Below are 13,687 nucleotides of genomic sequence, written 5' to 3'. Positions count from 1 at the left end.
AAAAAAAAAAAAAAAAAAAAACGTCAGGTTCGAAGCTTCGCCCTCGTTGATGAGTTCTGTATCTGACATATACTAACATAACATTCCACATTTGTCTCAATAAACCCTTTTGAATCATCCTCTCTTTAGATTTCAGATAGAATCCTCTTTCGAATTCGATTCCCCATTAGCAACAAACCGGAAAGATTAGATTTTATTTGTTTTGTTTCAAGGGATCGGTGATTTGAATATGCATAGATCTGGCACTACAATGGCGTGGAACGTCTTCAAATTCTGTACAGCTCTACGAGGGCTCGGTTCGATCATGATCCTTCTGGTCTTGGGTGTTGTTGGTGTAACATATTACGCCGTCGTTTGGACCAATTACGGACCGGCACTATCAGCTGGAGGGCTCGATTCTCTTGCTGCTCTTGCTATTATACTCCTTTTCCATTTCTTGGTAAACCCCTCTCATTCCACCTTATCTTTACCCTTTTGTTAATCCAACTTAAAAGCTTCCTACTTTGATGAACTCTTCATCTTTAATTTTGTTGGTTTCAAGTAAACTTTTGTGTTTGATTGCTGAGAAAGCTGTATAACAGTGTGTGTGTGTGGTATTGTTGTAGTTGGCAATGCTTTTGTGGAGCTACTTCTCTGTTGTGTTTACTGATCCTGGTGTTGTGCCTCCTAACTGGAGGTTAGCTTCAGACGAGGAACAACGAGGTGGCGAGTCTGATCCGTTAAACAGTTTGGAGTTTGGCGGGTTGCATCCCGATTCTTCCAACCAAAGAACTCGGTTTTGTAGAAAATGCAGTCAACCTAAACCTCCTCGTTGCCATCACTGCTCTGTTTGTAAGATCACACTATCTCTGTATATATCTTTATAGCATTTGTTAAAGGAGCAGGAAGCTGATTTGTTTTTTCATAAAATCTAGGTGGTCGATGTGTGTTGAAAATGGACCACCATTGTGTTTGGGTTGTTAGCTGTGTCGGGGCACTTAATTATAAGTATTTCCTTCTTTTCTTGGTAAGTCTACTTTGATCTATTTAGTCAGTTTCCCTTTTATGTTGTGATCTCTGTGCTTTGCTTTTCCCCATGGAAAGGTTCAAACTTTTTTAGTTCTCTCTCCTGATTTTAGAGTTGAATTTGTGCTTAGAGAGTTTCCTTTAATGTTGTTTATCAAAATTAGAAAATTTGTTTTTGGCATAGGATAGATTTATGTGTGTTTATGCAACCATATGATTGAAATTATTCCTCTTTGTGTCATAACTAAGTTTTGTGTGTTTCAAAAATGCAGCTTTACACCTTTTTGGAAACAACTCTTGTGACTTTACTTCTCATGCCGCACTTCATAGCATTCTTTAGCGATGAAGAGATACCTGGAACCCCAGGCACCCTTGCTACTACTTTTCTTGCATTTGGTACGTTTCCTGTTTCTGGTGTTACTATGTTTAATCGATTTTCTCGGTTCCACTTATCAATCCATCTCACAACGTCTCATCATCATTACCGCAGTTTTAAACCTGGCATTTGCTTTGAGCGTTATGGGTTTCTTGATCATGCACATCTCCCTGGTTTCCAGCAATACCACAACTATAGAGGTATATATATATGTTCTTGTCATTTTTATCACTATTCTCTTAATAGTTTAGTGCATCACATGGTTAAGATATATTTGGTGTATCTTATTGACTTTGTGAACAGGCATATGAGAAGAAAACAAGTCCAAAATGGCCATATGACCTCGGTCGAAAGAAAAACTTCGAACAAGTAAGTGTAGAATTGGATTGGGTGTCAAGTTTTGTACTTGTCAAGTTCTTTAGTTCTCTCTCATGTTGTAATCTCTTTTTGTTTAGGTATTTGGTCCAGATAAAATATACTGGTTGATTCCAGCATACTCAGAAGAAGATCTAAGACGAATGCCGGAACTTCAAGGGCTCGAATACCCTTCCAAACCGGACTTTGATTCCCAAGATTTCTGAAGTAAGAATACTTTCTTTACTGTAACAATACCCTTAGAGATGACAGTGACAGAGACTGAGAAAGAAAGACCATGAAAATGACTTTGGAGGAGTAAAACCTACTCTTAACTTTAAAAAGACTCAGCTTCCAGCTTACACATCTTCCCACGGATAGAAGAAAACGCTTAGACTAAGTGCAAAAATCAGATGATATTTTGTAATTTCCATGTGAATATTGATTAGAGTTAACAATGTTAGAGCACGTTGAAATAGAATCCTCCCTTTGGTTACGTTACTGATTTAATTTTCTTAAAAGTCTATTCCTTTTGTTAAAACCTTCAAGGCTTGCCATTTGATTTTTGTGGTAGTAAAAAATAAGTAAAAATTCACAAGGATGAAGAATGTTGAAGAAGCTTCTAGGTTATGGTGTAATGACACGTGTCATAATCTCAAACGTTCTTTTCTGTTAAAATTGGGGTTATATACATACAAAAAAAAAAAAAAAAAAACAGAGGTACTCTGTTTGGGCTCTTCTCAAATACTCTCGCAAGTTCTCAAATTCTCTACAAGGTACCCTCTTTGCTGATGTCTTTGTTCGAACTCTTCGATTATCTTATAGATCTATAGGTTGTATAATACTCTATTTAGAGATTTAGTGAAAAATTTGTATTCTGTTTAGCTTGTTCATTGAGATTCGCCTGGGTAAAAAATTCAAAGATGGGTACAGAGAAGAGTTTCTGAGCTCATATTTACTGTCTAACTTGTTCTAAACAAAAGGACTGCAGAGAGAAAAGGAAAATTTGGGGAAATGGGAGATCCATTTGGTGGTAGGTTTGGAGGATTAAGAGGTAGCTTGTTTGGAGGAAGAGATCCTTTTGATGATCCTTTCTTCTCTCGACCATTTGAGGATTTGCTCCAACCAGCCAACAGTTTCAGTTCAGGTGCTTCCTTTAGTAATAATGCACAGAAGAACAGTGGTGGAAGAAGTGGGTTAACAATTGAAAAATTACCATCTGATGAAGAAGTAGAAGAAAAAAAAGATATTGGGAGTGATGAAGAAGAACATATTAGTTCAGTGAATCAACCATCTGTTGAGCACCCTGAAGATGATTCTGATGGTAACTACAGAAAGTGATTAGATAAACTTTGTTTACGGATTGTATCTAATTACAGCTTATGTGATTTGCTTGGTGGTTGTTGTAGCTGAGAGGAAGATTCAGAATGTGAATCAAAGGAGTGATTTTAATCGAAGAGAGGGTACGCAGTCTCGAGTTCACACGTTCAGACATCACACCTCTAAGGTTACATATGGTGGCATAGATGGTGCTTGCTATACATCTACTCGAACCAGAAGAAAAGGCAGTGATGGAGTAAGTTTGTTTCTCCTTTTCGATCCTTCCTTTAATGGAGGTTTCTAGATGGTGCGTATTAATTGGATTCTGTTTCTAGATGGTGGTAGAGGAAAGCAAAGAAGCTGACAAGACTACAGGTGAAGCGACTCATAGGATCTCCAGAGGAATCAATGATAAGGTGATTGATGTTTTGCTACATCACTTTTTGGTTCCACCAAAGTTAACTCTTTAGATGTGTCTGAGTCTGGTTGTTTGGTGTATTCAGGGTCATTCGGTTACTAGGAAGCTTAACTCAAGTGGTGGCATTGAGTCGACACAGACTCTTCACAACCTCGAAGAAGGTCTGCAGAAATGTACACAGCCTAATCAGTAAGTTAAGCTCTTTGAAGGAAAATTGCAAGCAGCTAAAGAAGTTTCTTTGGTTTTTTTTTTTTGTTTCTTGTTTCAGAAGAACTAAGTGGCTTTGAAGAAGCATGGAAAGGCAATTCATCTCTTACCAATCATGAATCCAGTGGTTAGCAAACTCTTTATCTCATCACTAATCTTTGATCTCATTCGGTACTAGTCCATTTTACTGAATTGTTTTTGTTCCGTACTATACTATACTACTATGTTGCAGGCTTTGATCAAAGTTTTGGAGGGTGGCGTCTCCCATCTCTGGACCAAACTCGTCGTCAAACAGACCAAACTCGGGCCGGTGTAAGCACTTCTGCACCAAGAACTAAGAAAGTTGTTCGAATCAACATTGAATGATAGAATCATCAGAAAAACATCTATCAAATATTCAATATCTTTATGTGTAATCAAATAATGTTGTAGATTATCTTTATTCGAGGATGATATAAGACAATTGATTATGAATAATTATTTTGAGTTTTGTAACTTTTTTTTTTTTGGACAACCAAGTTTTGGTAACGTATATACATCTTTTAAGACTCTACAAAATGAAGGGGGTGCAGAAACGGTAGAAGAGGAAATTCAAAATTAGCGTCTGAATAAATGCTCTTCTCCCGATTGATGATCCACGTGTCTAATCCAACGGCTAGAAATTTTCCTCGAGTCATTACGCTGGTGGCCACCAGTAGCACCCACGTGTGCTATATCCAACCCTATACCAACCGGCAGAATTACGGATCTCACTACACGTGTCCCTCCTTTTAATACATCGTGCCATTTAAACCCAGAGATCGCTCTCTGCGTGGCGTTTTTACACACCAAAACGGCACCTTTGCTGCTCAGCTTCGCAAACCTCAGCGTTCTAACGAACTCTCGCCGCTTCGAGTTCACCACCATGAAATCTACGCCGTGAAACTCCTCCACCGCGTTTTCCACTGAGTCGTCTCCGACCACCACAACCTCCGTAGACTCCGTCGAAACGACTCCTCTCATGGCCAGCACGTACTCAAGTTTAGATTGCTCGTCGGGTACTATACACACGTGTCTTCCGCACGTGTGAATTGCAGCGACCGCGAGTCCAACGCTAGTCGCGATAGGATCGCCGCGTGACCATGTCTCAACGATGAGTCTCGCGTTCCATCCAGCCGCTGTAGCTGATAAAAACTCCGCCACTCCTGATTCCTTGTAGCTCTTACACTACACAACACATATTATAACATTATTAGACATGCAAAACTATATAAAGACAAAATCATATAAGTATAATAACTAAGCATGTATAAAAAAACACATAGAACACAAAATATCACATACCAATTTGACGGTGTCGATGTAGGCGTCAGAAGCAGTTTCCGGCGACCAGACAAGCTTCATAGTGAAAGTGAAATGGAGTTTGATGATTTAGGAAAGAAGACGAAGTGGTTAGGTTTTATAAATGGACAAACCAAGCGTTGACATTTGCTTACACTAATAACAACGTGTCAATTGGTCTCATTGCTCCTATTTATTACTCCTTATTTATCCTTACCATCCTTTTTTTTAATAAACAAAAATCGGTTACTGGTTATTTCGTCAATCAATATAGTATAACTCTATTTTTATTTTTTATTTAATTCCATTCTATGCAAAAATCGAGAATTTATGTCGTCGATTTGCGTTACCCCATTCTTTTGACAACCTGTATTGTAAACCAAATCTATTTATATATACAAACTGTAATTGTTATCTGTTTGTCCAAAAAAAAAAAAAACTGTAAAAGTTATCTTGACATGATCATTTAATTTCTGCAGGTTTTGTTAAAATACTACCTAGTTGAGTGCTTTATTTCATTTTCGTCAAAATGGTACGTAGAGTGTGAAAAAATACGTGTAGTAAATCAAAGAATAACTTCTGATTGCTGATATTGTGGACTTAGTAAGATAACTTGAATAATTACATGAGATGGGCAGCTACTTTCTTTGATTTTTCTTGTTCTTTTCTAAATTTTCAATCTTTGATTTTTAGCCTTTCTAGATAATTATACCGGTTCATATAGCTTTTTCTTTGGCATTCGCTTTCATTGTGCTAACCAACGAATGTATAATAGTTAAAGGTTATGTAAGAAGAATTAAACATATATAAACGTAATTTATCGCCGGCTAATTTGTTTTATTATGCCCGTATCACATAAGCTAACGGGTATGCGACAAAGACATCTATAAATTACGTACAAGATATTTGTTGAAGATATCTACAAATTATTAATTTAAGTTAATTATATAAGAAAAGACTTCTGTATAGTAGAAATTTGTCTTGGTCTTAGGTTTCAACGAAAAAAAGATGAAGCAAAAACTATAAAATCCCTGCCTTGATTTATCAAAAATGATCAAAATCCGCCAATCAGAGTCTTACAATCACTTTGTAATCCAATTATAAGGTGAAATAAATTTATTAAGCCAATAAATATCTCATGTTACCAAATATAATCATGATCAGTTCACTGATAAAACTATGCGATTTAACTAAGCCGTTAAAATCGCTGGAATTACAAATAATAAGTGTACATGTGCATGCATGTGTGCCAAAATGCGTAATGAATTGAAGCCCATGAGTACAATTTACGAACTTAATTTGCATAACTATAGCAACTTAAATCTAATACTCTTAATTTGCATAACCATAGCAACTTAAACGATCTAATAATACTATAAAGCTTGTTAGTATACTGTTTTGGTCGAGACATGCCTGTACCATGTCTCCTGAATTAGTACGAACAACCAAATAGAGAACAAATCAAACACTCTTAAGCTTAATCATTAAATTAAATCATCAACTCAAGTTGACATGATTTCACTTAAAAGTTAAAAGTAACGATCAAGTAGACGACAAAACAGCGCTTTAGTTTTAATAAAAAAGACGTACGCACGATATTTAAAATTGCAACTATGCATTGAAATCTTATGATATGAATAAACAAAAGTAATTTGATAAAGGAAAAAATGTACGATATATCGTACCACTCCATCCTGACTACGACTTATGCAAGAAGTCAATGCTTATCGCACTGCTTACTTATCAATTTAGAAAAATACTTGCTCTTTGTATTCACTCCGTTCCCTTTCAACCAATCAGAATGCTATACCTAATATTTTATATAAAAAATAAATCAAAATTAAATTTAAAAGCAAAACTAATTGTGGAAACAAATTCTGTATACTTTTATTTAAAGAAAGTTAAATATTGTCTTGGTTTAGATTTTACAATTAAACGAGATTATATATCGGTTTGGGTTTATAAATGAGAATTAGGGTTTAGATTTTATAATTAAAACGAAATTATATGTCGGTTTGGGTTTACAAATGAGGTGGTTAGGGTTTAGATTTTACAATTTGAACAAAATTATATATTGGTTTGGGTTTACAAATGAGATGGTTAGGATTTAGATTTTACAATTAGAACGAAATTATATGTCGGTTTGGGTTTACAAATGAGATGGTTAAGGTTTAGATTTAACAATTAGAACGAAATTATATGTCGGTTTGGGTTTACAAATGAAATGTTTTGAGTTTACAAATGAGATAGTTAGGGTTTATATTTTACAATTACAACAAAATTATATATCGGTTTGAATTTATAAAAGAGCGGTTTAAGTTTCTAATTTTATAATAAATGTGTACAGATTTTATCTCCCTATTTTATAAGAGGGTGAATGAAGAGGTGAAACCCAAGTATTACTCATTAATTTATATCTTATTATCACTATCATTTTTTCTATTTTCTATACATAATATATTATTTCGTACATATTTGTTGGTGGACATATTATATAATCCAACTTAAACTCTATGATCCAATCCAATTCGTCTAGAGTGAGGAATATCCTTCAAATTCAAAAATTTGTTTATTCTATTATCTTATTTTATTATCTTTAATGTCTCTGTTAGTACGTATCATTTAATAATTAAACCCCAAATTAAAACAATTAAAACATATAGAATACGACAAAAACCTTTTACAAGTATTGGGCTTTTCGATAAGTATACTAATATAATATGGGCCTTAATAAACAAAATTTTAAACGACATCGTTTAAGTGATTCTTGTATAGAGACTTCAGATAGCCGTTAAAAAGATGATAAACCCAATCCGGTTTTATTTATGTATCTTCAACAGAGGAACTGGTGATGCTTGTTTTCGCGAGTTCTCATCATCCATGGAGTGTTCGATTTCAACCACTGTTCAACTCCTCGGATTCTGCAAAAATTCGAAAGATGTCAGCAAAATCCACGCGGGATTGATTACTTCCGGATTCATCAAAAACTCTAATCTCACTACGAGGATCGTTCTCGCCTTCGCCGCTTCTCGATATCCGTATCTCGCTGAGTTTGCTCGCTGTGTCTTCCACGAGCATCACGTATGTTCATCTTCACAAGGTGGAGAGGTGGAGGATCCGTTTTTATGGAACGCTGTGATCAAGTCTCACTCTCATGGAACAGATCCAAAACAAGCTCTGCTTTTGTTCTGTTTGATGCTCGAGAATGGTGTTTCCGTGGACAAATTCTCCATGTCTCTTGTTCTGAAAGCGTGTTCGAGGTTAGGTTTTGTAAAAGGAGGAATGCAGATTCATGGGTTTTTGAAAAAGACTGGATTTTGGTCGGATTTGTTTCTACAGAATTGTCTGATTGGTTTGTACTTGAAATGTGGATGTTTAGGTTTTGCACGCCAGATGTTTGATAGAATGCCGCAGAGAGACTCGGTTTCTTATAATTCAATGATTGACGGGTATGTCAAATGTGGTTTGATTGAATCCGCGCGTGAACTGTTCGATTTGATGCCAAGGGAGTTGAAGAATTTGATTTCTTGGAACTCTATGATCAGTGGATATGCTCAGACATCAGATGGAGTTGATATAGCGTCAAAGCTGTTTTCTGAAATGCCTGAGAAGGATCTGATTTCGTGGAACTCAATGATCGATGGATATGTAAAACACGGAAGAATCGAGGATGCTAAAGGTTTATTCGATGTGATGCCGAGAAGAGATGTTGTTACTTGGGCTACCATGATTGATGGGTATGCAAAGTTAGGTTTTGTTCATCAGGCTAAGACTCTGTTCGAGCAAATGCCTCATAGAGATGTTGTGTCATATAACTCCATGATGGCTGGTTATGTTCAGAACAGGTATCACATGGAAGCTCTTGAGATATTTAGCGACATGGAAAAGGAGAGTCATTTGTTACCCGATGAAACGACTTTGGTGATAGTTCTTTCTGCGATTGCTCAACTTGGCAGATTATTCAAAGCCATGGATGTGCATTTGTACATTGTGGAGAAACAATTCTTTCTAGGTGGAAAACTAGGCGTTGCTCTCATTGATATGTATTCGAAATGTGGAAGCATACAACATGCCATGTTGGTTTTCAAGGGAATCGAAAACAAAAGCATTGATCACTGGAATGCCATGATTGGTGGGCTAGCTATTCATGGTCTTGGAGAATCCGCATTTGATATGCTCTTGCAGATCGAGAGACGCTCCATAAAACCAGACGATATCACCTTTGTTGGAGTGTTAAATGCTTGCAGCCACTCTGGGTTAGTGAAAGAAGGTATTCTCTGCTTTGAGCTCATGAGGAGAAAACACAAGATAGAACCAAGACTGCAACACTATGGGTGTATGGTTGACATACTGTCGAGGTCCGGAAGTATAGAGCTAGCCAAAAACTTAATAGAGGAAATGCCAATTGAGCCAAATGATGTCATATGGAGAACGTTTCTCACCGCTTGTAATCACCACATGGAGTTTGAAACGGGAGAGCTTGTCGGAAAACACCTTATTTTGCAGGCTGGCTATAACCCGAGCTCATATGTGCTCCTCTCTAACATGCATGCTAGTTTTGGAAAGTGGAAGGATGTTCGTAGAATTAGAACGATGATGAAGGAAAGACAGATTGAGAAAGTTCCTGGATGTAGTTGGATTGAGCTTGATGGAAGAGTCCATGAGTTCTTTGTAGATAGCATTGAAGTTTCCAATACATTGTAGATAAACGATTGTTCAAGGGCTTAATCTTATTCTGCAATTCCTTTACATTGCCATACATGAAGACAATGTCACAACATATGCGCATGTTGGTTGGTTGGTTTTGTGCAGCTAAGATATGTCTGAAACAAAAAAACTTCCCACAAGATCACCTAAAATGTCTGAAAAGTGCTTGTTTTTACAGCCTAAGTACATCAGCTACAGTTACAAGGAGATAAGATTGTTACATCATAAACCGATTTTTCAGATCCCCTATACTGAACCTAAAACAGAGTTAACATCAGGGGACCGGTGATAGTCTAAAACCTTGGTGTGGACATCAAAAGCAAGAATCTGGTTAAACGGGAAACTAATAATTCGCCGCGAGTTTATTGAGTTCTTGCATAACATCTTCCATGGATGGCCTTTGGTTTGAGGATTCATGAGTGCAGAGAAGACTAAGTCTAGCGAGCAGAGCCGCTTCTGCTTCCGGAAAGTTCCTTCGAAGATTTGGATCCATGAAATCTTCATTCAGTCTTCCTGACTCTACAGCTTGCAAGATCATCAGATGGCTGATTTTGCTTTTACCACTGAGTATCTGCAGCAGAATCATACCAAAGGCGTAGACATCACTCTTATCAGTGAACCTTCCTGTAGTTATGTACTCAGGAGCTAAGTATCCCATTGCAGCACTTGCTTTAAGCTTGGAGAAAACAATATCATCCGTGAAAAGCTTGTGAAGACCTGAATCCGCAAGAGAAGGATTATACCAATGATCAATGAGAATCTTCTCTGCAGATAGATTCTGGTGAACTATTGCAGGCTTGTTCCCATTTTCGCCATGTAAGTAAACAATCCCTGAAAGAAAGATAACAAAAGAAGATTACACATACAAAAAAAACCGAGTTTAGTTTGAGAAAGAACGAATCGCAGAATCTAACCTCTGGCTATTCCATTTATGATGGAAACTCGAGTAGTCCATTCAAGAACCTCGGCAGTCTCATCCTTCACGTCAAGATACTGCAAAAGGTTACCGTTGGGGACAAACTCATAAATAAGGAAACATTCTCCGCGTCCTTTGGAGCAGCAAAACCCTCTCAACCTCACTAAGTTCTCATGCTTCAACAATGTCAGCATCTTCAACCCTTTGAGAAACTCAGTTTCATCGGATTTACAGCTCGATTTAGCTATACATTTTACAGCTGCAACAGAACCATCTCTTAGAATACCTTTATAAACAGAAGAGACATTACTCTTCCCCAACAAGTTAACCTNTAAGTCTAGCGAGCAGAGCCGCTTCTGCTTCCGGAAAGTTCCTTCGAAGATTTGGATCCATGAAATCTTCATTCAGTCTTCCTGACTCTACAGCTTGCAAGATCATCAGATGGCTGATTTTGCTTTTACCACTGAGTATCTGCAGCAGAATCATACCAAAGGCGTAGACATCACTCTTATCAGTGAACCTTCCTGTAGTTATGTACTCAGGAGCTAAGTATCCCATTGCAGCACTTGCTTTAAGCTTGGAGAAAACAATATCATCCGTGAAAAGCTTGTGAAGACCTGAATCCGCAAGAGAAGGATTATACCAATGATCAATGAGAATCTTCTCTGCAGATAGATTCTGGTGAACTATTGCAGGCTTGTTCCCATTTTCGCCATGTAAGTAAACAATCCCTGAAAGAAAGATAACAAAAGAAGATTACACATACAAAAAAAACCGAGTTTAGTTTGAGAAAGAACGAATCGCAGAATCTAACCTCTGGCTATTCCATTTATGATGGAAACTCGAGTAGTCCATTCAAGAACCTCGGCAGTCTCATCCTTCACGTCAAGATACTGCAAAAGGTTACCGTTGGGGACAAACTCATAAATAAGGAAACATTCTCCGCGTCCTTTGGAGCAGCAAAACCCTCTCAACCTCACTAAGTTCTCATGCTTCAACAATGTCAGCATCTTCAACCCTTTGAGAAACTCAGTTTCATCGGATTTACAGCTCGATTTAGCTATACATTTTACAGCTGCAACAGAACCATCTCTTAGAATACCTTTATAAACAGAAGAGACATTACTCTTCCCCAACAAGTTAACCTCAGAGAAGCTCTGAGTAGCTCTCTCAATCTCCTCAAGATTGAACATAAAGCTCTCAAAGACTTCTTGAGACAATGCACTGTTGTTGTTACTGTTCTGTCCTCGTCCTAACGGATCCCAACCACTCGCGTACTCTAAGCTGATCAGTGGAGAGGAGCTTTTTCTTCTAGAAGCTTCTTTGAAATTGTACTCAGTGCTAATCCTACCGTCCATAGCATCAAGACTGCTTCCAATCTTCTGTTTCCTTCGTCTGTACCATGTGAATGTCGAACCACCGAAGATTGCAACTGCGAGGATTGAACCAGTGAGTCCCATGACGATACCGAAAGGTGAAGACTTTGAGGTTTTTGATGAACACCCGCCATTGTTGTTACTGCAATTGCTTCGTTGTAAATCTGCAGACTCTGGTTTGANGCCATGTAAGTAAACAATCCCTGAAAGAAAGATAACAAAAGAAGATTACACATACAAAAAAAACCGAGTTTAGTTTGAGAAAGAACGAATCGCAGAATCTAACCTCTGGCTATTCCATTTATGATGGAAACTCGAGTAGTCCATTCAAGAACCTCGGCAGTCTCATCCTTCACGTCAAGATACTGCAAAAGGTTACCGTTGGGGACAAACTCATAAATAAGGAAACATTCTCCGCGTCCTTTGGAGCAGCAAAACCCTCTCAACCTCACTAAGTTCTCATGCTTCAACAATGTCAGCATCTTCAACCCTTTGAGAAACTCAGTTTCATCGGATTTACAGCTCGATTTAGCTATACATTTTACAGCTGCAACAGAACCATCTCTTAGAATACCTTTATAAACAGAAGAGACATTACTCTTCCCCAACAAGTTAACCTCAGAGAAGCTCTGAGTAGCTCTCTCAATCTCCTCAAGATTGAACATAAAGCTCTCAAAGACTTCTTGAGACAATGCACTGTTGTTGTTACTGTTCTGTCCTCGTCCTAACGGATCCCAACCACTCGCGTACTCTAAGCTGATCAGTGGAGAGGAGCTTTTTCTTCTAGAAGCTTCTTTGAAATTGTACTCAGTGCTAATCCTACCGTCCATAGCATCAAGACTGCTTCCAATCTTCTGTTTCCTTCGTCTGTACCATGTGAATGTCGAACCACCGAAGATTGCAACTGCGAGGATTGAACCAGTGAGTCCCATGACGATACCGAAAGGTGAAGACTTTGAGGTTTTTGATGAACACCCGCCATTGTTGTTACTGCAATTGCTTCGTTGTAAATCTGCAGACTCTGGTTTGACGTCAACGGTTGTGAAATTCTTTGGGTTTGTTGGGTCTGGCCGGTCAAGGTTCGGACCGTTTAAACCGGTGCAAGCTTTCAAATCCGTGAATCCATCTCCGCATAAACCGTGATTGTTTGAATACTGGAATCCATTGTTTAGCCTCTTCAAAGCTTCATAATCCCCAAAAAAAATCAAGAAACAACAAGTGAAAAAAAAAACATCTTTTAATGAGGCTGTAAAATCCGATTTCGGTTTGGTACAGATTTTTGAATTGGTTATCAATTCAGATAAACCGGATTGGTCAGCCCTAATCTTTAAGTACTCTTAAAGAATCAATTAATAATCATAAGTACAATTAACAGAAACTTATATTACCAGAGGGAACGAAGCCGGAGAAAGAGTTATTGCGGATGTCGAGAACTTCAAGCAAAGGAGCACCGGCGAGTTTCACCGGAACAGGACCAAAGAGATGGTTGAAGCTCAAATCAAGCCTAGTTAACGTATTAATATCACCTAAACTCGCCGGAATGGCACCGGAGAGTTGGTTATACTGTAAAGCCAAGACAGTTACCTTCTTGAGAGAACCTAACTGCGTCGGTATGCTCCCACTTAACTTGTTGTAACATAACTGAACAACTGCAAAATAAAAGTACACCCAACAAAACATAGTTATGA

General features: G+C 37.8%; 5 protein-coding genes across 7 annotated transcripts in view; 3 read left to right on the top strand and 2 right to left on the bottom strand.

Moving 5' to 3' along the window:
• LOC104793495 (probable protein S-acyltransferase 14) lies at positions 9-2,450 on the top strand. The gene is made up of 7 exons (XM_010519850.2): positions 9-439; positions 606-831; positions 915-1,006; positions 1,278-1,401; positions 1,496-1,581; positions 1,685-1,750; positions 1,837-2,450. The coding sequence occupies exons 1-7, from the start codon at positions 230-232 to the stop codon at positions 1,960-1,962; spliced, it is 930 nt and encodes a 309-aa protein (XP_010518152.1). The 5' UTR covers positions 9-229; the 3' UTR covers positions 1,963-2,450.
• Positions 2,238-4,177, top strand: LOC104793496. Of its 2 annotated transcripts, none has more exons than XM_010519852.2 (7): positions 2,238-2,511; positions 2,719-3,059; positions 3,145-3,311; positions 3,391-3,471; positions 3,559-3,634; positions 3,742-3,807; positions 3,913-4,177. In XM_010519852.2, the coding sequence occupies exons 1-7, from the start codon at positions 2,336-2,338 to the stop codon at positions 4,044-4,046; spliced, it is 1,041 nt and encodes a 346-aa protein (XP_010518154.2). In that variant the 5' UTR covers positions 2,238-2,335; the 3' UTR covers positions 4,047-4,177. The 2 variants fall into 2 exon arrangements, with proteins under 2 accessions (XP_010518154.2, XP_010518155.1); XM_010519853.2 differs by having other exon boundaries at positions 2,462-2,511; positions 2,727-3,059.
• On the bottom strand, positions 4,094-5,166 carry LOC104793498. Its single transcript, XM_010519855.2, has 2 exons — positions 5,004-5,166; positions 4,094-4,886 (listed from the first exon to the last, which is right to left on the bottom strand). The coding sequence occupies exons 1-2, from the start codon at positions 5,061-5,063 to the stop codon at positions 4,278-4,280; spliced, it is 669 nt and encodes a 222-aa protein (XP_010518157.1). The 5' UTR covers positions 5,064-5,166; the 3' UTR covers positions 4,094-4,277.
• Positions 7,834-9,780, top strand: LOC104793493 (pentatricopeptide repeat-containing protein At2g45350, chloroplastic). Its single transcript, XM_010519847.2, has one exon. It carries the CDS (start codon positions 7,881-7,883, stop codon positions 9,702-9,704), a length of 1,824 nt encoding a protein of 607 aa, XP_010518149.1. The 5' UTR covers positions 7,834-7,880; the 3' UTR covers positions 9,705-9,780.
• Positions 9,860-13,687, bottom strand: part of LOC104793494 (probable LRR receptor-like serine/threonine-protein kinase At1g34110) — a 5,215-nt gene continuing 1,387 nt past the window's right edge. Inside the window, exons 2-5 of one of the 2 annotated variants that reach the window (XM_010519848.2) lie at positions 13,388-13,648; positions 12,617-13,182; positions 10,622-10,952; positions 9,860-10,538 (exon numbers count right to left, since the gene is read on the bottom strand). In XM_010519848.2, the coding sequence (XP_010518150.1) occupies positions 10,051-10,538; positions 10,622-10,952; positions 12,617-13,182; positions 13,388-13,648 (1,646 nt within the window). In that variant the 3' untranslated portion in view covers positions 9,860-10,050. Of the gene's footprint in view, positions 10,539-10,621; positions 10,953-12,285; positions 13,183-13,387; positions 13,649-13,687 lie in introns of both variants that reach the window. The other variant, XM_010519849.2, reaches the window with a different exon arrangement.

The sequence above is a fragment of the Camelina sativa genome, chromosome 6 (genome assembly GCF_000633955.1).
Source record: "Camelina sativa cultivar DH55 chromosome 6, Cs, whole genome shotgun sequence".
NCBI lineage: Eukaryota > Viridiplantae > Streptophyta > Magnoliopsida > Brassicales > Brassicaceae > Camelina > Camelina sativa.
Note: the sequence above shows the minus strand (reverse complement) of the source record. Positions and strands in the feature narration are given on the sequence as shown.

Bases quoted from the DNA above. Each gene is read 5' to 3' on its own strand.
- LOC104793495 (XM_010519850.2), top strand. From the start codon at position 230: ATGCATAGATCTGGCACTACAATGGCGTGGAACGTCTTCAAATTCTGT. The intron at 440-605 runs GTAAACCCCTCT...GTATTGTTGTAG, and splicing joins TACTCCTTTTCCATTTCTTG to TTGGCAATGCTTTTGTGGAG. The intron at 832-914 runs GTAAGATCACAC...CATAAAATCTAG, and splicing joins TTGCCATCACTGCTCTGTTT to GTGGTCGATGTGTGTTGAAA.
- LOC104793496 (XM_010519852.2), top strand. From the start codon at position 2,336: ATGAAGAATGTTGAAGAAGCTTCTAGGTTATGGTGTAATGACACGTGT. The intron at 2,512-2,718 runs GTACCCTCTTTG...TCTAAACAAAAG, and splicing joins GTTCTCAAATTCTCTACAAG to GACTGCAGAGAGAAAAGGAA. The intron at 3,808-3,912 runs GTTAGCAAACTC...ACTATGTTGCAG, and splicing joins TACCAATCATGAATCCAGTG to GCTTTGATCAAAGTTTTGGA.
- LOC104793498 (XM_010519855.2), bottom strand. From the start codon at position 5,063: ATGAAGCTTGTCTGGTCGCCGGAAACTGCTTCTGACGCCTACATCGAC. The intron at 4,887-5,003 runs GTATGTGATATT...TGTGTTGTGTAG, and splicing joins ACATCGACACCGTCAAATTG to TGTAAGAGCTACAAGGAATC.
- LOC104793493 (XM_010519847.2), top strand. From the start codon at position 7,881: ATGGAGTGTTCGATTTCAACCACTGTTCAACTCCTCGGATTCTGCAAA.